At 33.9% G+C, this 25,961-nt stretch overlaps 1 protein-coding gene across 1 annotated transcript in view; it reads left to right on the top strand.

The window, feature by feature from the left end:
* The window catches only part of LOC110206901 (cadherin-related family member 4-like), a 126,284-nt gene that overhangs the window by 22,217 nt on the left and 78,106 nt on the right, over positions 1 to 25,961 (top strand). Inside the window, exons 8-9 of the mRNA XM_078150012.1 lie at positions 10,374 to 10,556; positions 16,989 to 17,080. Of these exons, the coding sequence (XP_078006138.1) occupies positions 10,374 to 10,556; positions 16,989 to 17,080 (275 nt within the window). The remainder of the gene's footprint in view (positions 1 to 10,373; positions 10,557 to 16,988; positions 17,081 to 25,961) is intronic.

The following is a 25,961-nucleotide window of genomic DNA, read 5'->3' as shown; positions in this document are numbered from 1 at the left end:
ACCCTATTCTTATCTGAATTGGACAGATACATAAAAAATACACACAAAAAGTTTGGTGAAAGCATTACACTAAATAGGCAGAGATACAGAGAGAAAATGGGACTTAAAATGAGTGGTAGAATCAGAGAGGACATAGTTTCAAGAAAACTAAACTTCAACTTCAGAGAATAGGATATGAAGAGGGTAAGAAGAGAAAACTACAGGTACTACCTGTGACCTGGTTCTGGGCAAAGATAAGAAAGAAGGGGCAGCCTAGTGGAAACAAAAGTCTCTTCAATTACATATTACTAGTGTTAAGAAAACTCCTTTGTTTTCATCATCCTTTTCCTTTCAAATGGGGAGTAAAGAAGGGGAGGGGGAATGTATGACTATTAGCATGAATAATGAGTTCCCCAAAGTGGTCACATTATTTGAATTTAACACTGCATATTTTCAATGAGCTGGAGCAATTTACCGTATTTTACATAATTATAACTTTGAATAGTGTGAATTTGAATACATGTGACTGCTTCATAGTATTCATTATTCACACTAATCAGGACTGACTATGTAAGATATGATGGAGAGAACTATGCAATTCATATGAATATGAATGAGATGAACTCACCCATAAAGTGAAGGGTAATGGAAGAATGGACTGGAAACCCAAATCCAAAAAACTAAATAGGTTATTTATATGAAATACACTAGAAAAATAAAACTTACACACAAATAAAATTTGTTAGACTCCAAGAGAATTTATTATGATCCAGGTAATTTTTCTAAAAGCAAGGATAATAATCATGTTTTCAAGCAAAGGGACAGTAGAAGCAGACATATTGAAACAAGAGAAAGAGAGAGTTTACATTAAACTCAAAGCCCTCGTAAACAGTGAAATAATATCATTACTTAATATATATGGACCAAAGTGCATAGCATCTATGTATGTAAAGGAAGGATTAATTGCATTGGGGGTTAATTGAGAACATATTTAGGCACTTCAATATATCACTCTTGGACTCAGATAAATCTAATAAAAAAGATAATCAAAGAAGCTAAGGACTTGAACACAATTTTAGAAAAGTTAGATATACTAGAACTCTGGCAATTTTTGAATGCAAATATGAAAAAAAAGTATGTGTGTGTGCATGTATGTATGTGTGTGCATGTGCATGCATGTGTACATAGGTTCATATTTCTCAGTTGCTCATGGTATCTTTATAAAAAATTATGGTGTACTAGGACAAAAAAAATTCACCTAAATGGAAAAAAGGAGGAGCACCTTGCTAACCCTTTACTGACCATAATGCACTAAAATTTATAATCAGTAAATTGCCTTTGAAAAAAAGGATTCAAATTTAAATGTAGATTAATTTATTCTTAAATATTTAATGGGTCTAAGAATAAATAATAGAAACACTACATAATTTCATCAAATAAAATGACAACAGTGGGACAATATGCCAAAACTTTTGGGATGTAGCAAAAGCAGTCCTTAGGGAAAAAAAAAATATCACTATATACTTTCATTAGTAAAAGGGAGAAAGGACCAATCAATGAACTGGTCACATGTTTAAAAAAATAGCCTAGAAAAGCAACAAATAAAACAACAACAATCCCCCCTCCATTACACATAAAACCTGACATTAAAATAATTTTCAAAAATAAGACCTTTAAAAAACCCTTTAAAAATAGAAATTGCTAGTTATTCTAATTTAAAAAAAGAATGAGGACAACCAAGTTACCAATGTCAAAAATGGAAAAAAAAAGCATTCACAATAAATAAACAAAATAAAAGAAATTACTAAGGATTATCAATATTAAAAAGTTGATTATTTAAATGGAATAGAGGCATTTTAAATGTATGTATATAGCATATATATATATATATATATAGTACACAGAATAACTAAACAAGAAATAGAGAATTTAAATAACCTAAATTTAGAAAAACAAATTGAACAAGCTATAAATGAACTCCCTTTCACCTTCTCCAAAATCTCCAGGAACAGATGGATCTACAACTGAACTTTATGAGCCATTGATAGAATAATTCTAATATTACAAAAATTGTTTAAAAACAAGATATCCTAAAAAATTTCTTCTATGATTCAGACACATTATTGATAACTAACCCTTTGAGAAACAAAGCAAAGAAAGAAAATTATAGACCAAAATCCTTAATATCAACACAAAAATATTGAATACCATATTAGGTACAAGGCTGTAGCAATATATCAAAATGACTATATATTGTGGTCAGGTTGGATTTATATGAGAAATGCAAGGATAGATCAATATTAGGGAAAATATAGACATTCTAGACAATATTAACAACAAAAACAGCAAAAATTAGATGATTTTATGAAGAAATAGAGAAAAAAATTTTTGACAAAACACCATGCCAATTCCTGCTACACTAAAAAGCACTGGGATAGCTAGTATCTATCTAAAACCAAAAGTTAGCATTATCTACAATGTAGAAATGCTAGAGGCTCCAAGAATCAAGGATAAGACAAACTGGTTAATTTTTATCACTATTATTCGCTATAGTTTTTTAAACCTAGCTCTTGCAATAATAAAAGAAAATAATTAATCAATCAATCAATAAAATCATTTAAGTGCCTACTATGTGTCAGGCATTGTGCTAAAAGCTTGGGTTATATATAGAGATGAAAGACTCTGTGTTCAAGTAATTTACAATCTAATGGGAGAAATGACATGTAAACAAATACATACAAAGAAAGTTATACGCAGGATAAAAAGGAGATAACAGAAGAAAGGAAAAATATTGAAAAAATAAATCAAGAGAATGAACACAGTTAATGAGGAAATCAATTTATTGCTTTTTATAGATAATTTATTACTTAAAGAATCCTAGGGTCAGCTGAAATTGGATTGAAATCATAAGTTAATTCAATAGTAGTATATAAAATAAATAATATCAATTATAAGCCTTTCTTTTATTATCAATACAATCCAGCAAGAAGACATCAGAATCTAGGAAGAGTCAAAATAAACCAGATTTCTAATGAACATTGAAAAAATAATTAAATAAAAGTTTATCAAGGAGACTACAGTAACATATCACAGAGATTACAGAGCAATTTTTGTAGCAAAGAATCAGAAATTAATATGATGCTCATTTAATGGAATATTATTGTACTCTAAAAATGACAAAGAGGTTAATTTCAGAGACCCCCCCTGGAAATTTTTATGAACTAGTGCACAGTTAGGTGAGCAGAAGAAGAGACTAAAGCATTGTAAAGAAAAACAACTTTGAAAGACTGAAGAACTCTAATCAAAGCAAGTATGACCATAGAAAACTGATAGCTGTTGTACTAGAGGTGCAGAATTAGATATATGTCTTTGGGAATCGCCAATGTATGAATTTCTTTTGCTTGACTGTGCTAACTTGTTACATGAAAAATTTTTTGGTATGAGTTGGAGAATTGGGGGTAATGGGAAGGCTCATGAGAGTGATTTCCTCCAAATAAATAAAGAGGCATCAATTAAGCATCTAAAGCAAATGCACAGAAGATTCCAAATGATAAATGGCCAAAACATACAGACCATTCTCAAGGGATGAAATCCAAGCTATCTGTAGCTATATATAAAAAAGTTCAGAATAACAAATAATTAGTGAAATGAAAATTAAAGCATCTCTGAGATTCCAACTCATACCCCTAAATGTAGCCAAGTTGACAAAAAAAAAGAAATTATGGATATTGGAGGGGCATTGTCACAGGAAAACAGGCACATTGATACACTGTTGGTAGAGCTGTGAATTGATACAGACATTCTAGAAAGCAATTTGGTACTAAACTCAATGCTACTAAACTACATATGCCCTTAGAGGCAATGATACCATCCATTAGGCCAGACCTCTACAGATATTAAAGAAAAAAAGGAAAAGGTCTTATGTGTACAAAAACGTTTGTAGCAGCTCTTTTTGTGTTGTCAAAGAACTGGAAACTAAGGTAGTGTACATTATTTGGTGAGTGGTACATGAATGTAATGGAATACTATTTTTGTAAAAAATGATGAAAGAAATTTTAGAGAGACCTGAAAAGACTTATTGACCTAGTATAGAATGGAGAAGAGAATCAGGAGAAAATTTAGACTACACTAAAAATATTGTGAGCTCTGAGAGTTAAGAACTCTGATTAATACAAAGTTCAACCTTAATTCTGTAGAACCAGTGATGAAGAATGATACCCACCTTCTGAGATAGAGATAATGGACTAAATGAGAAGAATGAAAAAAACAAACAACCCTCAATTTTAGACATAGCCAAAAAATAAAAAGTAAAAAGTAAAGAACAGAAGAGATCAGAACCAGGGTTCAGAGGATGACAAAGACAAATGAAATAGCTTTGTAAACTGATGTTCTATTCTGAGTAAATATGTACTGGGAAAACATAATTTGTAGGTAATAAAAATTTGTGGCCTCACAAGAAATTCTGTTTTTTTTCTATGTGTATGAAAATATTCATGTTTGGTTTTGCTTGTCAAGTTTAGAAAAAAAAATATATATATATAAGAAAAACAAACATATTAAAAAGACTAGAGGAGACCTTGGATATCTCTAGCATAACCAATTCAGTCAATTTATTTATTATAATAATTACAAATTTTGGTATTTTAATATAATTGTCACTTCTCAATGCTTTTCCCCTAACATACAACCCTCTGTTACAACAAAGAAATATAGTTAAACAAAACAAATTAAAACATTGACCATGTCTGCCAATTAATGCCTCATTCTTCAAATTTACTCCACCATCTTCCTGCCAAGAGAAGGGAGGCATATTTTACTGCCAGTCCTCTGAAGGAAGATTGGTCACGGCATTGATCAGAATTGTGATGTCTTTCAATGTTATTTTCCTTTATATTAATGCAGTCACTATGCAAATTGTTTTCTTGGTTCAGGATACCATGCTCCACATTAGTTCAAACAAATCTTTCCAAGTTACTCTGAATTCTTCATTTTTTTTCATTTCTTATGGCAAATAGCATTCTATTACATGCAAGCATCACAATTTGTTCAGCAACTTCAGAATCAATGACAACCATTTTCTTTCAAGTTTGTGTGTATGTGTTTGCTACCATGAAAAGTGCTACAATTATTTTTATATATATATATGTCTTAAGATCTGTCTTTTAACTCCTCTGGACATATGCCCTTGGGATGAATTTGAATTATCTTTACCAATATGGATCAATACTTCCTCTGCAATTTATCACTTTAAAGAGTTCTCCGGGGCACAACACAGTAACGTTGAGTGGCTTGCCTGGGGCCACACAGTAAGTGTTAGAAACCAGACTAGAACAGATGTCTTCTTGACTTCACTACAGCATGCTATGTTTCCTACCTTAGTTATAAGAACTTTACCAGAAATATTTGATGTAAAGACCCCCCCCAGTTGATTGCTTCCTTTATTATAGTTCCATTAAGATTTTGTGCACAAGCTTTTAAATTTAATTTATGTATTTTCTCTTTTATGCTCTTGTATCCCTTGTTTTCTCCCAGAAGTCATAATTGCATAAAGTACCTCCTTCCATTCACCTCTAAAATTTTTCAAGGAATGTAACCTTTTATATTTAGATTACATGTCCATTTAGAAATTATTATAGTATGTGGTTGAAAGTATTGATCTAAATATAATTTCTCACAAACTGCCAAATTTCTTTAGCATTTTCCTAGCTGTTTTTGCTAAATAAGGTGTCATATCCAGTAGGTTTTGTTCTTGGTTTTAACAAATACTAAATCAAAATGTTCAATTGATTCTCGGTCTTACTTTCCTAGTCTGTCCCAGATATCAGCATTTCTATTTTTTAAGCAGTACTAATAGATTTTGACGATTATTACCTTTTGATGTAGTTTATGATACAATAATGCTAGACCCCTTTAATGTCTGCTTTTTTCATTATTGCTTTTTGTATTCTGATCATTTGTTCCACTAAAACATTTTTTATTATATAGTTCATTTTTTAATAATTTCATTGGTATGGCAGTAAATCTAGAAATTAAATTAGGTAGTATTGCCATATACATTATATTGGATTGGCTCAACCATGAATTAAGGTCTCTATTTATTTAAAGCATTCTTTACTTCTATGAAGTGCTGTCTTGTAGTTCAATCTGTTAGCAAGGGTTGATTAAGCAATTATTATGTGTAAGGCACTGGGAAAACAAAGACAAAAAAAGAAAAAATCGTTGCTCTAGATGCATTTTCATTATTTCAAGGGAGATAGCATGTACATGTTTATACAGAATAAATATAAACATACACAATAAATGGTGCAGCAAGGTAGCACAGAGGATAGAGTGCAGGGCCTGGAGTCAGGAAGTCCTTAATTCAAATTCAGCTCAGACACTTACTAAGCTGTGTGAACCTGGGCAAATCCCTTAATCCCATTTGTCTCAGTTTTTCATCTGTGAAATGAGCTAGAAAGCAAATGGCAAACCACTTCAGTATCTTTGCCAAGAAAACCCCCAAAAGTGTTCACAAAGAGTTGGATAGAATTGAAAAAGATTAAACAACAATATAATAAATACAAAATGAATTCAAAAGTATTTAAATATAATGTAGTCAGATATTTAGGGAACTAGTAGTTGAAGGGATTAATGAAGGTTTTATTTATGCTTGATCAGCATTTCAAAAGAAGTGAGGGATTGGATTCTCTGAGACAGAGGTGAGGTGGAGGTACATTCCAGTAACTGGGAATAACTAGTGTAGAGGCATGTGGATGGAAGACAGGGGGCCATATATGAGTCACAGAGAGGTCAGTTTGGCTAGTCTGACTTTAGAATGCATAAAAGAAAGTAATCTATACAGAGACCAGAAAGATAGGTTGGAATTAAGTTATAAAGAGCTTTAAACCTATACAAATCTTTCAGAATTGTTGGTTTTTATAATGCTGTTGCTATAGTGTTATACAACTGGAACTTTTCTTTCCAAAGTTATAATGATCTGTTCATCACAAACCTAATGACCTCAATCCTCATTCTTTTTTATCTCTATGAAGCCTTTGACACTGTAAATCCCCTTCCTCTCCTTAATGCTCTCTTTTCCAGTTGTCCTCTTACCTGTCTGCCACCTCCTTCTTAGACTACTTTCTTGAGTTGTCATACAGGTCACACCCAATAATCCCAAAATTTACCTCAAGCCTGAGCCTCTTCTCTTTTCCCTCTATACTGTTTCATTTGGTGACCTCATCAACTTCCATGAATTCAATTCATTCAATTTATCTCTATGGTGATGGTTTTCAGATCTACTTATCCAGCTGTTAACTTCTATCCTGACATCTAGCCTCTCATTAACTTTGCCTCTAAGGTGTCCAACTTTCTAGTTTTCTTATTTATGTTGAGAGCACCATCATCCTCCTGGTCACACAGGAATGCAACAAAGGTGTCATCCTCAACTCCTCACTCTCTTTCACATCCAATTTGTTGCTGAGTTATGTCAATTCTGCCTTTGTAACATCTCTAGAATATGATCTCTTCTTCCCTGTGGCACTGATACCATTCTGGTATAGGTTCTCACCACCTCATAGCTGGACTACTGCAAAATGGCCTACTGGTTGGTCTCTCCCCACTCCAGTCCATCTTCCATTCATCTGTCAAATGTATCTTCCTAAAGTGCAAGCCTTGGGGCAGCTATGTGGTATAGTGGATAGAGCACTGGCCCTGGAGTCAGGAGGACCTGAATTTAAATCTGGCCTCAGACACATAACACTCACTAGCTGTGTGACAATGGGCAAGTCACTCAACCCCATTGTCTAGCCAAAAATAAAAACAAAACAAAACCAAAAAAATAAAGTGCAAACCTGACCATGTTACATCCATATCCAATAAACTCTGGTGGCTTCCTATTGTTTTTAGGATTAAATGTCCACTCTCCACAGATGCTGTGATCCAATGACATTGACCTTGCTATTTCTTAAACAGTATACTCCATCTCCTGACTCTGCACATTTTCTCTTACTATCACCTATATTTGGAATTTTCTCTCTCCTTTTCTTTGTCTCCTGGCTTCCTTCAAATCCCAGTTCAAATTCTACTCTCTATATGAAACCTCTCTTATTTCCCCCCTTAATTCCAATGTCTTCCTTCTCTTGATTACTTTCAATTTATCATATATGTGTACATATAGATGTATGTATTAGATATATATCTTGTTTAATTTTTTTATGTTGTTCCAATCAGGACTGAATTCTTTGAAAGTAAGAACTTTGTTTTATTTCTTGCCTTTGTATACTCAGAGGTTAGCATGTGTTTTTTTTGGGGGGGCACATAGTAGGTGTTTGTTAAAAGCTTGTTAGATTGATTTGACCACTGATATAAATTTTTCTTCTGGTTCTCTTTGCTTCACTGAATGATTTTGTTCAATTCTTCCCAAATTTATCTGAAATTGCCCACTTTAATTCTTTTAGTAAATAATATTTCATTGTATTCATATTTTATATTTTGTTCTATAATTTGTTTAGCCATTCCCCAATTGATGAGCACCATCTTAGTTTCCAATTCTTTTAGAATGAAAAAAGTACTATAAATATTTTTGTATGTATAGGAACTTTCCCCTCTTTCTTTGATTTCTTTTGGGTAAAGATCTAGTAATGATGTCATTGGGTCAAAAAGTATACACTATCTAGGAACTTTGGGGGGGGTATGGAACCAAATCACTTTCCATAATGGTTGTATCAATTCATAGATACACCAACTGTGCATCAATTTAACTGTTTTCCTATTGCCCCTGCAATATTTGTAAATTTCCTTTTTTGCCACCTTTTTCAATCCAATAATTATAAGATGGAAACTCAAAGTTGTTTTACTTTGATTTATCTAATTATTAGTTATTTGATTTTTTTTTAGCTTTAGAACTGCTTATTCATATTATTTGGCCATTTGCCAATTTAGGGAATGGCTGTCAGTACTTTAAATTTGAATCAACTTTTAGAAGTGAGACTTTTATCAGAGAAACAAACTTCAAAGATTAGTTTTTCTGCCAGTTAACTGTTTCCTTTCTAATCTTAGTTGCATTAGGTTTGTTTGAATAAAAACTTTAAAAATTTTATGTGATTATCAGTATCCATTTTATCTTTTGTGGCCTCCCTATTCTTTGTTTGGTCATAAATTCTTCTGTTGGTGATGCAAAAACTAATTTCTTTTTTGCTCTCAAAATTTATTAATGATGTGACCTTTTATGTCTAGATAATATATCTGTTTGTTGTTTATCTTGGTGAGTGGATATGTAAGTGTATATATTATATACATGTGATATATTAATGTGCTAATTATATAGAATTCATAAATAATATATTCATTATAAAATACATATATAGTCTTTCAAACTATATTTTTACAGTTTTTTGTTACATAGTAGTGGTGGTCAATATTCTTGTTTTACCTTAGAATGTTTGGGGAAGACTTCTAGTGTTTTTACATTAAAAATATTGTTAGCTCTTGGTTTTAAATATGTGTATTGTTTATAATATTAACTAAAAAGCCATTTATTCTTATGCTTTAGGGTTATTTTTTTTGTTTGAATGATTTTGTTGAAGGCCTTTTCTGTATCTATTTATATAATCCTGTGATTTTATATAATTTGTATCAATATATTTAATAGTGGTATTAATAGCTAACATATATAGTGCTTTAAGGTTTACAAGGTGATTTTACATATACATAAAATCTTATTTGATTCTCACAATAATCCTTTGATGCAGGTGCTATTATTATTCTCATTTTACAGAAGAGAAATCTGAGACTATGAGAGGATACATGATGTTCCCAGAGTGACATAGCTAGTGAATAGATGAGGTAGGATTCAAATGCAGGTCTTCTTGACCTCAAATTTGGCACTCTATCCACCATACCGCCCAAGTTACCTTACAGGCTTAATCTTCTAATCTTAAAGTTAGATGCGTAGTTGGTTTTTTACAATTTGTCATTTGTGGCATGATGTGAGAACACTAGGTAATATTCTCTGCCTAAAAATATGTCTCTTGTGGCCTCTCAGATTTCCTAAGATTCTATCATCAGAAATTATTTTCCTATGTTCTGCAAGCCTTGATGATTTTTAAGAGTCTTTTACTGAAATAAAAATGGTCATTCGAATAGCCATTAGTATATTGAATACTAAATTTATCTGGACAATAAATGAACATAAAAAGAACATGAAAATATGGAAGCCTGAAGAAAATAGAGACAAAAAGTCACTTTCAATATTCATTTTTTAAAATTTAAGCAATGACTATTCGAATATAAAAAAAATCAGAGCATGAATAATTAATAAACATTAGCTTCCTTTATGAAGATAAAGGTACATTCTTCAAGTTAGTTAAAAGAGGCCCTATTATTTCAGTTTCATAATGTCTTTTTTTCATTAGTAACAGGCATAGTAACTCTACTTCAGCCTTTGACTCTTGACAACTCAAATCGTCCTAATACTTATCCTTTGGAAATCGAGGCCAAAGATAATGGAAATAATACAAGCTCGTACTTATTTACAATTTTCGTACAGAATGTAGACGACCCTGTTATCTGTGATCCTGGCTTTTCTACTGGAGGAGGTATGTTAGCCTTCAATGTCCACAACAAAGATTAATGTTCTGAGACAACTTTTTGAAAGGAAACAACCAAAATGAATATTGAAACAGTGATGCTAAAGAGGGTAAGGATTTCACTTTTTGAAAATAGCACATATAGTTATGGATTAAAAGCCTCAGCTTCTTGAATGAGAATGAGGAAGGTGCCAGATATTACATAATTACTTCACCTTCTTTCTTCAGTTTTTTTTTCAAATAGTGGATTCTTTTTACATTTCTGGGATGGACTAAAGCAGCATTAAAGGGAAACATGTGAACCTGGGAGAAGCGACTCCAACTCCAGGGTGGAGCAGAATGTATTGCTCTGATTAAATTAAGATAAAGCTGACTGTTTTATGTCCCATGTGAAACTGACTGTTCAAAGTGTCTGTAGTCCATAAAACAATGCAGGCCAATAATAGTAGCTATAGAGACATAGCACCCTAATCATTGTGACCAATACAACATCTTTGGATCTTTCTCTAAGGTCATTGCTCCTCATTTCAGCTGGGACACTGGAGCTATTTTTTATTTAACATGTTTTTTTCTGAATTACACATAAATACAATTTTAACATTTTTTAAATAAATGTATTTATTTTCAGTTTTCAATATTTACTTCCACAAGATTTTGAGTTCCAAATTTTCACCCCATCTCACCCTTCCCCCACCCCAAGATGGCATGCATTCTGAATATCTCGTCCCCTAGTCTGCCCTCTCTTCTATCTCTTCCCCCTTTCTCTTGTCCCCTTCCCCTTCTATTTTCCTGTAGGGCAGGATAGACTTCTGTACTCCATTTCCTGTATTTTCTATTTCCTAACAGCATGTGAAAACATTTTTTTAAACATATGTTTTTTAAAACTTTGGGTTTCAAATTTTCTCCCTTCCTCCCTCCCCACCCACCCTCATTGAAAAGGCAAGCAATGCAATATAAGTTATACATGTGCAGTTACGAAAAACACTTCCATAGTAGACATGTTGTGAAAAACTAACTCTATTTCCCTTAATCCTATCCTGCCCTCCCATTTATTCTATTCTTTCTTTTGACCCTGTCCCTCTTCAGAAGTATTCGCTTCTGATTACCCCCTTTCCCAATCTGCTCTCCTCTCTATCATCCCCCTGTTCTCTTGTCCCCTTCTCCCCCTATTTTCCCATAGGGTAAGACAGATTTCCTTACCCAATTGAATGTGTATGTTATTCCCTCCTTAAGCCAAATCCTATGAGAATAAGATTCTCTCATTCCCCCTCGCTTTCCCCCATTTCCCCTCCACTGTAAGAGCATTTTCTATTCTGTTTCTTTTTGTGAGATAATTTACCCCATTCTACCTCTCCCTTTCTTCTTCTCCAAATGTAACCCTCTCTCATCCCTTAATTTTATTCTCTGGATATGACCCCTTAATCTTCAACTCACCCTGTGCCCTCTATCTATCTATCTATCTATCTATCTATCTATCTATCTATCTATCTACCTATACATACATAGAATTTTTTTCCTCCAACTACCCTAATACTGACAAAGGTCTCATGAGTTATAAATATCATCTTTCCATGCAGGAATGTAAATAGTTCTACCTTAATAAGTCTCTTATGATTTCTCTTTCCTGTTTACCTCTTCATGTTCCACTTGAGTCTTATATTTGAAAGTCAAATTTTCTATTCAGTTCTGGTCTTTTCATCAAGAATGCTTGAAAGTCTTCTATTTCACTGATTGACCATTTTTTCCCCTGAAGGATTATACTCAGTTTTGCTGGGTAGGTGATTCTTGGTTGTAATCCTATCTCCTTTGCCCTCGGAATATTATATTCCATGCCCTGTGGTCCTTTAATGTAGAAGCTGCTAAATCTTGTGTTATCCTGATTGTGTTTCCACAGTACTTGAATTGTTTCTTTCTGGCAGCTTGTAATATTTTCTCCTTGACCTGGGAACTCTGGAATTTGGCTACAATATTCCTAGGAGTTTTCCTTTGGGGATCTCTTTCAGGAGGAGATTGTGGATTCTTTCAATTTCTATTTTGCCCTCTGGTTCTACTATATCAGGGCAGTTTTCCTTGATAATTTCTTGAAAGATGATGTCTAGGCTTTTTTTTTGATCATGGCTTTCAGATAGTCCAATAATTTTTAAATTCTCTCTCCTGGATCTTATTTTCCAGGTCAGTTGTTTTTCCAATGAGATATTTCACATTCTCTTCTATTTTTTCATTCTTTTGGATTTGTTTTACAGTGTCTTGATTTCTCATAAAGTCACTAGCTTCCAATTGCTCTATTCTAATTTTTAAGGAAGTATTTTCTTCAGTAATCTTTTGGACTTCCTTTTCCATTTGGCCAATTTTTCTTTTTAGGGCATTCTTCTCCTCATTGGCTTTTTGGACCTCTTTTGCCATTTGGGTTAGGCTATTTTTTAAGGTGTTATTTTCTTCAGTATTTTTTTGGGTCTCCTTTAGCAAACTTTTGACTTGTTTTTTGTGATTTTCTTGTATCACTCTCATTTCTCTTCCCAGTTTTTCCTCTACTTCTCTTACTTGCTTCTCAAAATCCCTTTTGAGCTCTTCCAAGGCCTGGGACTGATTCATATTTTTCTTGGAGGCTTTGGATGTTTGTTGTCTTCTTCTGGTTGTATATTTTGATCTTCTTTTTCACTAAAGTAAGATAATATAGTCTGACTCTTTTTGCACTGCTTGCTCATGATCCCTGCCAATTACTTGAGTTTTAAACTCTTTGTTAAAGTAAGAGTCTTCTTCCAATGTGGAGAATGTACTGTCCCAAGCTTCGGGGGTTTATATAGCTGTTTTCTGAGATACTTGTAGGGACTCATAAATTTTCAGTTCTTCCAAGTTGGTATGATAAGGGGTGAGGTGTTTACTCCTTTCCTGGCCTGTGCTCTGGTCTATTTGTGACCACAAGCACTCCTTTCTCCCTGGAACTGTGAGGAAGGTTTCCTGTCCACAGCCACTACAAGCTCCACCATGCCAGTGCTCCTCCTCACCCTAGCACTGCCGCCCAGAACTGTGACCCAGATCCAAGTACGGGCAAAGCAAGAGATTCCTGCCTCAGCACAAGCAGAGAGATCCCTGCAATCCCCCTCTGATCAGCCATTCTATTCCCCCTCAGTCTGTGGGCCAGAACCTTGGGAAGCAGCTACCCACCTCAGGGCCATACTCTTGAGGAATGGAACTGAGACTCCACATTCGTCTCTCAGCATCACAGAAACAGACTTTTCCCACTGACCTTCTAATCTTTGGCATTCGTGGATTGAAGAGTCTGGAAACTGCCACAGCTGCCAGAGATTCAGTCCTCTGAGGCCTGCTCCAGGTTTGCTGGGGCCTGCACTCCCGCTCTGCACTGTGCTGTGCTCCCAGCCGATGAAACATACCTTTCTGATCAATCATCCAGGTTGTCTTGGACTGGAAATTTGTTCCACTCTGTCTTCCTTAGAATTTGTTTAGAGCCATTTTTATAGGTATTTGGAGAGGTTGGGGGAGAGCTCAAGCAAGTTGCTGCTTTCACTCTGCCATCTTGGCACTGCTCTTCAATTTTAACATTTTTTTACAATTTTTTGAATTCCAAATTCTCTCTCTCCCCTTCTCCCCTCCTCTCCAAATTTGATATATTTATACTTCAGTCGTGCAAACAAATTTCCACATTAGTCACATTGTAAAAATAAAGACAGACCAAAGGAAAAATAAAACCAAGAAAATGAAGAAAGAAAATAAAAAGTTTGCTTCTATCTGTATTTACACTATATCAGTTCTTTCTCTGGAGATGGATAGCATTCTTATAACTCCTTCAGAATTGCCTTGGATCACTGTATTACTGCGAATAGCTAAGTCATTCACAGTTGATCATCATACAACATTGTTGCTAGTGTATGCAGTGTTTTCCTGGTTCTGCTCATTTTACTTTTTCTCACTTTATTTAAGTCTTTCTAGGTTTTCTGAGAGCATACTGCTCATCATTTCTTATGGCACAATAGTATTCCATCACAATCATATACAACAACTTGTTCAGCCATTCCCCAATTGAGGAGCATCCCCTTAATTTCCAATTCTTTGCTACCATGAAAAAAGCTGCTATAAATGTATTTGTACATGAAGGTCTTTTTCCTTTTTTATCTCTTTGCAATATAGATCAAGTAGTGATATTGCTTTGTCAAGCAGTATATACATAGTTTTATAGCCTTTTGGGCATAGTTCCAAATTGCTCTACAGAATGGTTGAATCAGTACACTAACGTTTAAGGAATTATTTTCTTCAGTCAGCTTTTGTACCTTCTTTCACGTTTGACCAATTCTACTTTTTAAGGAGTTCTTTTCTTCAGTGATTTTTTTGTACCACTTTTTCCTTTTGGCCAATTTTGCTTTCTACAGAGTTCTCTTCAGTGTATATGTTTTTCTATTTGGCTAATTCTGCTTTTCAAGGAATTCTTCTCAGTGAATTTTTGTACCTCTTTTACCGTTTGGCCTATTCTGTTCTTTTCAGTGTTATTTTCTTCATTATTTATTGTGCCTCCTTTACCAAGCTATTAACTCTTTTTTCCCATTATTTTCTTGCTTCACTCTCATTTCTCTTCCAAATTTTTCCTCCACCGCTCTTAAAATGATTTTTTAAAAAAATCCTTTCTGAGCTCTTCCATGGCCAGAGACCAATTTATATATTTTTCTTTTTGGCTTTGGATGTCACAGTTTTAACTTTGTGGTCTTCTTCTGATTTTATATTTTGATATTCCTTGTCACCATAGTAACTTTTTATAGTTAGGCTAGTTTTCTTCTGTTTGTTCATTTTTTAAGCCTATTTCTTGACTTTTAACTCAATGCTAAAGTGGGACTCTTCTTCCAAAGTGGAGGGGGCATTGTACCAACATTCATGTTTTTTGTAGTTGTTTTCAGAGATAATTCTGGGGACCTATAAGATTTTGGTTCTTCCAAGGTAGTATGATCTAGGGAGAGACGTGTTTACCACTCTCCTGGCCTGTTTTCTACCCTGTAACTCCCCTGTGGACTCAAGCTCTGGTGTGGCAATGCTCCTGCTCACCCTGGGACTGTGACCCAGGATTGTGGCTGAGATCCAAGTGTGGGCAACGTAACAGAGTCCTGCCTCTGGTGTCAGCAAAGGGACTTCCCTAATCTCCTTTTGACCAGTTATCTCCGCACCTCCTTGTCATCTGTGGGCTGAGAAATCTGGAAACCACTACTGCCACCACTGATTCAGTTGTCTCCAAGGCCTACTGCTAGTTGCTGGGGTGTGGCCTGTACTGGACTGTGTTCCAATCTCATCCTGGTGCAACACACATTTTCTGCCAACCTTCTTAGTTTCTTAGGCTGGAAAATTTTTTCACCCAGTCCTTTTGTGGGTTCTGCTCCTCCAGAATTTGTTTTGGAGCATTATTTATAATTGTTTGGAGGAGTTTTGGGGAGAGTTCAGGCAGATTCCTGCCTTTTCTCTGCCATCTTGTCTCTGCCCCAGTCCCTACTGTAGCTAGTTTTAAGAGCCATGGATGGGTGATTTTTACATCTTCATCCATAGAAATTCATTGTACAAATGTGGCCATTCTGTCTGTCTCAATTCAAACAAAATGCACATCATTAAATTGGCATATCTGCTTCTAAATGGTATCACATATACTCCAAGGTCAAAACAGGTCAAATGACTAAGCCCGACAGATGCACTAAGAAATTCTTTAAAAAGTCACAATACATGATTCAGACTTGGTGGCTCAACTATTATGATAATGATCCTTTAATTCAATGGATTTGTTCCTTATCAATGTATATGTCCCCTGATTTCTGTTTCTTTGATTTCTGGCATAGCATTAAACAAGACTTCTCTCATTTTAAAAAAATTCATTTGTTGAAACCTCACTGAATAAAAGAGATCATATCACTCTACATTGGGATATAGTGTACAGAATTTTTTGGTTTCTCTCAGGCAACTTTCCAAGACAGGTGAAGAGGCTGTGGTAATGCAACAGGACATGTGTGTGTGTGTGTGTGTGTGTGTGTGTGTGTGTGTGTCCATATGTGTTCTATTGCCTTCTGGGTGGTGGGAGGGAAGATATGGAGGAAAGAGTAGGCTATCCAAGAGTTTGACATGAATGAATAAAGCAATTAAATTCAATTCTGCAGCTGTTTTGAGGGTGGATCATGTCTCAGTGACCACCCACATTCTGCTTAGCATGACTGGCCATTTAAACACCCCCTCAATTTACACTTGGCCAAATCTGGAAGTGTGTAAAAGAAGGGACTCAAGAATACTGAGACATGTTGGCTAGCCTGAAAAGCAAGGAGTCACCAAAACAGCTGTGATGTTTCTCATTTAAGAGCCTGCAGTGGAGGAATAAATGTTAGCAGCAAGAACAGTCTCAAGTAAGAAATAGAAGTTGTATAATCTACTTTATTAGTCATAATGGTTTCTGTAATGGTTTAGGTATCTCTGTAGTTATTCCTGAAAACATTCCAGCATCTGCTTTCATATACATGATTCTTGCAAGAGATCCAGACCCAGGTCAAGAGGTTGAAGTAAGTTCATATACTCTTTTAAAATAATCATTCTTATTGATTTATTTTTCCCTAACTTCCATGTTGAGTATAAAATGTTTTTTAGTAATGAGCATGAAATCATTTCAGTTGGTATTTGTTATTTCAAATTTTAGAAATTTTATGTTTCCATAGAATAAGTACAATGTTTTGAAAAGAAAAGGCAATAAATTGTCATAGATGAACTGAGAACACTATGTAAAAATTGTGCTCACATTTATTTTCATCCATTTTATTACATTTACACAAACTGATTGAATATCCTTTCATGTTTCATTTCCTTTTATACATCCCATTTCAGACATATTTTCTTTATTACACACACAATTCACATAAAGGATATCCTGGATCTTTATGTGCTTTCTGGTTTCAATGTTCTGTAGGATTAATCAAGAAGAGATGACAACATAGTTACAGATTAGCAAGGGTTAGAGGAATAAAATAGAGAACAATTTAATCACTTTAGATTTTCCCATGATTTTATAAAGTAAGAATGGTCTATATTCTGATTATGGCAATAAAAGTTATCTAATCTCTTAGATTATATATTGCATGAAAAATCATATTACTACACTGAAACATAGTATAACAGATTTCATATTCTTTCATGTGAAGTCTCCATAGAATTGAAAATCAAGTCCCTAGCCTTTTTCAGTTATTCTGAGCTTCTATTACAAGCAATCAATTGGTAATTATTTGTCACTGGATTCCTGATGATGGACTCATATTTGCTATCTGAGGAGTGGTTCAGTGAAGTGTGGATTAGATCATCACCAGGAAGTTGACCCATGGGTGTTGTTTTTGAATGGGTATCTCTGATCTCATCAATGTATATTTTCCCCTTTAACTATCCAAATTGTGACCCATCCATCCCATTCTTTCTCACTCTTGTACATTTCCCCTCATAATTTTCACTACAAAGATTTCTCCCAACGTGATAGGACCTTTCACTATTATCTTGAAATTGCAAGGATATCAGTGTAGCCCATGGACTATTCACTGGCTATTACTTGCTTTCACCATGTGACTAGTTCACCTTCATTTTTGCTCATGCATTTCTTTGATGACATCTTTTCTTCTACTACTCTTTTGTAACTATTTTGACAATGTGTTAACAGACTGTTCACATCAGCTATTCACTTTTCCATTCCCTCTGAATGATACTTCTATGTGTCTATCTTTCTGCATGCTTATAATTACACATAATTTCTTCCTTCTTAGTATTTACAAATTATTTTAGACAGATATCACACACACACACACACACACACACACACACATATATATATATATATATATATATATATATATATATATATATATGTAACATACATATACATACACATACAAATGAGCAGGAAGAGAGCTTATCTTTGGGAAACTGCAGAGTTCTTTTAATGACTCCAAACTTCTCCATGAAAGAAGCCCCATTTTTTTTTTTTTTTTTTTGGTGAGGCAGTAGGGGTTAAGTGACTTGCCTAGGGTCACACAGTTAGTAAGTGTCAAGAGTCTGAGGTCGGATTTGAACTCAGGCCCTCTTGACTCCAAGGCCAGAGCTCTATCCACTGGGCCACCTAGCTGCCCCAGTCTCATCTTTTTAATACTAATATTCTTATTCTTGTATGACTACAAGACATGAAACTATATTGTCTTTGATGGATGCCTTGCTGTATGTGGTTACTGGTGATGATGATCACTGAATAATATCACAGCAAAAATGGAAACAAAGACTACATTTTATAAGCAGAAAATTAGTGGTAACTGACTTAGAAATAATTTGAGAATGAGCTTTTCATGTGGAGTCAGATCATCCACTGGTTAAAGAAACACTGAAATCGATATTACAGTAAATGGAAGGGTGATAAGAAGACATTGTGTGCAGTTGTAGCTGCTCTAACTCAGCCTGTTTAAATCATCTGTTAATCCTGAAAAGTAAGACATGAACAAAAGAAAAAAAATGTTAACATATATTATAACTATTTTTTGTTAAGTTTAAATAATGAAAAACAACTGTCATACTGATGAGAACAGGAAATGCTAGAAACTGTTGAACCAAATATGCCATCTCCTTATCCAGTAGGGATTTATTGTAAGCAAGTACCTACATTTGGAGAACAAGTTCATTTGCAATCCATTATGGAGAAAGCTAACAGAAGATAGTGACTCATATCATCTCACAATAATATAAACAAGAAAGGAAGGAAGGAAAGAAGGAAGGAAGGAAGGAAGGGAAGGAAGGAAGGAAGGAAGGAAGGAAGGAAGGAAGGGAGGAAGGGAGGAAGGAAGGGAGGAAGGAAGGAAGGAATACTTGTCTCTGAGGAAGAAAAAAAAGAAAATTCACTACTCTTTCCATGTTGCAAAGATTGGGAACTACAGCTGTGGAACATTTTATATACTACAGTTTTGATGATTTTCTTTTCTTTTCTTTTTTTCTAGTTAGTTTTTTTAGTTAGTTTGTTTTAATAAGGGATATCTTAGAGGGTAGGATGGGGAAGGCATATATTCAGGAATGAAGGTAATTTAAAATAAGATATCAATAAAAATTGAAAAATAAAATAAAAATAAAAAATTCAAGAAAATATCAAATAGAGGAAAATTCCAAAAGAATCTAATGTATAGTAGTGCTTCAATCTCTGTCGTTTGTACTTCCCTCCCCTGGCACTTGAGATGACATCAACAACTACAGATCATTTTCTTTTGTATTGTTTTATATTCTAATAATGCAGATTTTCATAAGAATGATTTATGCAGGTATTATGAGTATCCAATAAAAACATGAGAAGGAAAAAGCAGGCTTTTATAGGTGATTTTCTAGTCAGCTGCATCTTCAGAGATATACAGATATACAGAAGAGATATACAGAATACCTTTGAGATTATTCTCCCTTTTTCATTGGTTTTCAAAGAATTTGATATAGTAAAGCAAAATACTGCCTAAAAACTCTTCTCAGAGTTTACAAATTGTTAAGAACACAAATGATTCTATGACAATGCCAACTATAGAAATCTTTTTTTTACTGATAACTATGTGATTTTAGCATCAAGCAAATTATAAAATAAAAAGATAGATTCACTTGTCATTTATAAGTAACATGGAAGATATGTTCTATATAATCAAAATAGAAATATTCTCTATTAATGACAAAGTTTTCCATATACATCTCTTAATGGATATCCTTGTGTTATTTGTATCAAGTGCTACAATGCCTCAGGTCCTCCTGAATAAAATCCTCTGTTATTTAAGAAATGTTTAGTAATTCACACAGTAAGAAAGAAATTATGTTAAAATGCATGTTGCCAGGCAGCTGCGTGGCACAGTGGGTAGAGTACCAGTCCCGGATTCAGGAGGATCTGAATTCGAATCCAGCCCCAGACACAGAACACTTACTATCTGTGTGACCCTGGGCTAGTCACTTAATCCCTATTGCCTAACAAAAAAGTAAAAAAACCAAACAAATAAAATGAGTGTTGCCAAATTTATCATGTTCTGTTGAAATTGTAGCTCTTTGAATTAGTGTATCAAGACATATTCATTGGAGTAGTACTGCAATTGGACAATGAGTTGGGCCCAGAACTGAATAGAAAGAGCAAATCAAGGTAGATCACTTTAAGGAAACTGCTAAATGTTTTCTAGGATTTCAAGTTTCTTGCTATTTCTTGAAATGCTCATTTTTTTTGACACCAATATCATCCTAGAGGTACTTTATGGCCATGAATCATGGGCAAATAATTTAAAATACAACTGACCCAAAGGAATGATGAATAGTGGTACCAAGAAGTCTATGGCATATTACCAACTGTATAATGTGTAGAAAAATAATATTGGACATTTATATAGTATTTCAAGATTTATAAAGTGATTTATGTGCATTGCCTAAATTGATCCTTTCTATAAGCCTGTGAGGTATTATTATTCCCATTTTACAGGTGGGGAGAACATGGAAATATTAAGTAGTGAAATGACCGTGGTCACAGAGGTATCAAGTGCCACAAGACACATTTAAACCCAAGTCTTACCTGATTCTGAGTACAACCTTCCCCTGACCGTGTTGCCATTTACATTCTAGTGAACATCATCAAGGCAGGTATATATGGAAAGGGTGTTAGAGCATATGAGGAGAAAGTAAGGATAATAGATAAATAGCATATATGTAGCACTGATATTCATAAAATATGAAAAAGTACCCAAGAACCTCAAAAGCATTGGCTAGATCCTTTGTGGAAGATTTAAAGAAAAACATGAATATACAAGAGGCAGGCTTAATGAGTAGGAATGGAGAGATTGCACTCTGGCCTGGAGGAGGCAGTACCCATACCGATGAAATCATAAATCTATTTGAGTATTTTAGTTTGTCTCTTTCTAAGTCCCTGAGTGATGATGTTAAAGCTGAAGTTTAAAGTACGGCTCTCTAGAGAATTGAGTCTATAAGTAGAGCATTTGCACATGGCAAATTGATTATAATGAAGCATTCATTGCTCTGAATATCCAGCTATCCTTTCCTCATACATACCCTTTCCCCCTGTGAAATCTGTCTTGGCAGTGAGGATATTCAGATACTTCCTTAGCTTGCCTACTTTGGAAGACTCATCTAGTTTAATCCACCAGGGATCCCCACACCCCCTCTCCCCAAATCATACACAAAGGAAGAAAAAACAACAAAACCTTGACAACAGGGAAAGAAAGAGGAAAGCCAGTCTTTTTTTTTAAATAATCTCTAATTAAATTTTATTGTAAAGTAACCAATTTAGCTGCCCAATGAAAGACAGCCCAACATAAGCCAATTTGTTCTCAAAAAGTTGGGAAATAAATTGAAAGCAATTATTTTATTATTCATGTCATTAGGAGCTTTGCTAAAAAAAAGTTTTAATATGAGAATAATTCTTATTTTAGACATATTAAAAGCACATAAGTACTAAAAATGAGTGGTCTAGATAATAAAATGTATTATTATTATTTCATTTGATTTTCTTTAGTCAGGCAGGCCTTTTTAGTAAGTTTGCAACTGCACTTTTAAAAAAGTTAGCTATAATCATAGAATGACAGCTATGGGTGGAAGGATGCTGATGCCCACAAAAACAGTGTTTATCCAAAGCTGTAGTTTCTTTTGGATGTGCAGACAACTGACATGGAGCTAAAATCAGGTATTTTCTTCCAAATAATACAGTGCTTTTCCCTTGTGTGGTGATTACTTGAGTAGAGAAGTAGGAAATGGTTTTCCTTATTATCAAAGTTAAAAATTCATCATTACAATTCCAATTAATAATTCAACAAACAATAAATATTTATCAAAAATCTGTAATGCTGAGACTTAGAGATATTGGGAAACATACAACTAAGGGTTTGAAAGAATGTATCGATTGTTTTTGAAGTTTGGAACTGGATGAAGGCTCTGCTTTGCTTTGTGGAAACTGTCTTCACAAAATTAATTTCTGTTTAAGTCTTGCCAAATAAGATTCTTTCAACAATGCCAGGACTCAAAACATGACTTTTGCTGAAATATTAACCATTTGTTTTTCTAGTTTTCAATATTAAGTTCTGCAGTTAATGCCACTGATTACTTTGCTTTGGATTCAACAAATGGCATTCTTTCCAAAACTGTTGAACCTCATCTGGACTGTGAAACAAATCTTAGGTGAGAATTGAAGAAAAAAATCTCCCGAAGGAAATCTGAAAACTTCACTCATTTTTTTAGTGCTGATGTGCTTTTTGAGAACAGTTTTTCCCACTACTATAATTCAACATAATTTTCTTTATGGTAGTTTTCTCTCCAACAATTATAAAGCAGTGTTTCAACTGAAAATAAGAATAAACATTTTAAATGTTCATAGGGTTCATGCAATATACATATCAAATGCACTTGCACACATGTATTTTGTGTATGTATATATGTGCATATGTTTAGATATCTATATGTGTTTTATATGTGTATATGTACAGTATGTATGTATATGTATATATGCCTTTGTGTGTGTGTAGAGACCAGATTTGCAATTTTATTAGTTTGGAGAAGCCCCCGTATGCAACTCATTCTAACATTCTTAATGTTTATTTTGTAAATTTCGTTAACATATTATTTTAGGGGTTTTTGTGTCCCCATAGTCATGAAAAAATAGAACTAAGGTGACATTTAAAGTAATTAAATGGAATTATATACATTATTTTATTGAATTATCAGGAAAAGTAATTCAACCCTTGGCTTTGATTTACTAGAGAAATCTGGCCTACATTTTTAAATCTCTGATTAAATTTAAATTAGTGAATGTTTGGAAGGAAGAATGAGGCACAAAAAATCAGAAAAAAATTGTAAATCATAACATTAATTCATTGCCTCATGGTACATTTTAATTTCAAATATCTAAATATTAAAGATGCTTTCCTTCTTTAGTGGGATCATTTAATAATCAAATATTTTGAACTTTTCCCAATATCCCTCTTTTCACAAAATAATTATATGCAACTATGTTCTACTATGTAACTTTCTCCTCTTCCTTTTCCTCCTCCTCCTCCTCCTTTTTCTTCTTCTTCATATGTATATCACATGGTTTAGAGGAAAGTGCTCTTGATTGGAACTTAGAAGATGTGGACTGAAATCCTAGATCCCCTTTTTGGGGGATTGTGACTTTGGATACATTATGAAACCTCTTTGGCCCTCATTTTCCCTATCTGTAAAATGAGGATCATAGGCTCATAGATTTAGAACTAGAGCAACTTTAAGAGATTATTTTTGGGGCAGCTAAGTGGTGCAGTGGATAGAGCTCTGGCCCTGGAGCCAGGAGGACCTGAGTTCAAACCCGGTCTCAGACCAAACACTTGACACTTACTAGCTGTGTGACCCTGGGCAAGTCACTTAACCCCAATTGCCAAAAAGAAAAAAAAAAGAGAGAGACATTATTTTGTCCAAACTGCTCATTTTATAGATGAGAAAAATGAGATCCATAGAGTTTGAGTGTCTTGCCCAATGTCAGAGTTAATAAGTGGCGTAGACCAGATTCAAACTTGATTCTCCTATCAAGTCCAACCTTTTTTAAATTTAAAATTTTTTTTTTGTTTTACTATTGCATAAGCTTGGTTTGAGAATCAAGTGCAATAACTTGTCTTTGTAATGTTAAGTATCATTACTTTATATTTAAGCTAAAATGTTTGAGTTTCAAAAGAGGGGGAAAATGAAGAATTCTGACTATCAGAATTATTTGGTGCCAGTTCTCAAAATTTCCCATAGTATTTAGGGTTTGAGGATGGATGGTTTTGTTATTATTTTCTTCACAGAGTCTGCACCGCTATTCCCTTATGGTTTCTAGATTAGATTTTGGTACTATTGGGGACCAGGGGAAGATTGGTCACCATTGCTGAGCCCAAGATGTCTCTTAAGTGCACATGTTCCCTCATTCCTCCCCCCCCAAAAAAAGGCCTGAACTGATGGTTATGTTTTCCTAGAACTTGAACTCTTAGATTTTTAAGCAAGAGGTAAACTGTTCCCCATAGTGAATTACTTTGTTTAGATATAGTAGTTCTTAGATCAATATACATACTTCAAAATTTATTTTTATCTAGTAAGATTGAAGTGAGAGAGGACAGTTAGGAAAATTATTTTTTAAAATTGGTTGTTAAATTTTAACTTCCAATACCTTTGTAAATCATCTTCTAGGCCAGAGTTTCTCAAACAAATTTGGCCATAGAATTCCCTGAGGCTTGAAAAATGTTGATGGAACTTATAAATGCATGACTTGCAGTCAGGTTATGGGACAATTCTAACTAGAGGGGCGAAATTAGTGACAATTCAAGCAAAATAAAGTTGTTTCACTTCATACATATTTTCACATAACATTTGATATCTTAAAGAAGAATATTATTAACATCAATATTTTTCATGGAATGCCTTTTCATATAACACAGATGTGTTCAGTGTTCCATTGATCACACTTTGGGAGACTGCTTTCTTTCTCTGATATAATGTCTAGGCCATTTGTATCTGTCTCTGAACTGCTTAGAACTTATATTTACCAGTAGTATGTTGGTCAAATCATATTTCTGTTAAGCTTTCCAAATTATGCCTCACCGCATTTTGTCTTCTCTTGTTTGTTTGATGTACTCCATGCTTGCAGAATAGTTTCATACAGGCTTGAAGGAGTAAATAAGCCTTGTAAAAGTTTGTCTTTATGTACACAGCTTATTGAATTATTTGTCAGGCAAGTTAGTAAAGAAAAAAAAGTTAAACAAGAGGAAAACATCCAGCTTCATTTATTTTTTAAACAGATTTAAAGTTTTTTTCTTTATTCAGACCAGTATTCATCTTATTTTTCATTTTCACAAATAACATGAATTATAAATCAGCATGTAATAGAGACTCAGTATTGGTTAAATGAATAAATGCATTTTTTCAAAATTTATTCACTAAATAGTTCATACTTATATCATAATCAGTGTATATACGACCTATAAGAATGTTCTTTAGCCCTCCTTTTATCAATATCATAATAGCCATGTATCTAACAAAAATGTCAGTAAGCTAAGCACATTTCTTAGGTTAGACATACTGGGTTTTCAGTGCAGATATGTTTAATATATTAGGATTTTTTTCCAGTTTTTTTTCTTACCTGAATCATTAGATTTAAATGTATATATTCTAAACAAAACAATCAAAAATGGGCAATGTTGGTATATATTAGATTGTCAAGTCTTTTACTATGATCATAGATTCCATGAGGGCAGAGCTCTTGTATTTTTTTCTGTGCCTATCTTCTAATGCCAAGTTTAGTGCATTTATCATATGGCATTTAAAAAAAAAGTTTGTTGGTTCAATATAAGCCTCATCTCCCTTGTTCCACCATATACTCCATGATAAAAAAAAAAGCCTTTGGATTTT

This window comes from Phascolarctos cinereus, unplaced genomic scaffold, assembly GCF_003287225.1.
Source record: "Phascolarctos cinereus isolate Bilbo 61053 unplaced genomic scaffold, phaCin_HiC Scaffold_1;HRSCAF=81, whole genome shotgun sequence".
Taxonomy (NCBI): Eukaryota; Metazoa; Chordata; class Mammalia; order Diprotodontia; family Phascolarctidae; genus Phascolarctos; species Phascolarctos cinereus.
Note: the sequence above shows the minus strand (reverse complement) of the source record. Positions and strands in the feature narration are given on the sequence as shown.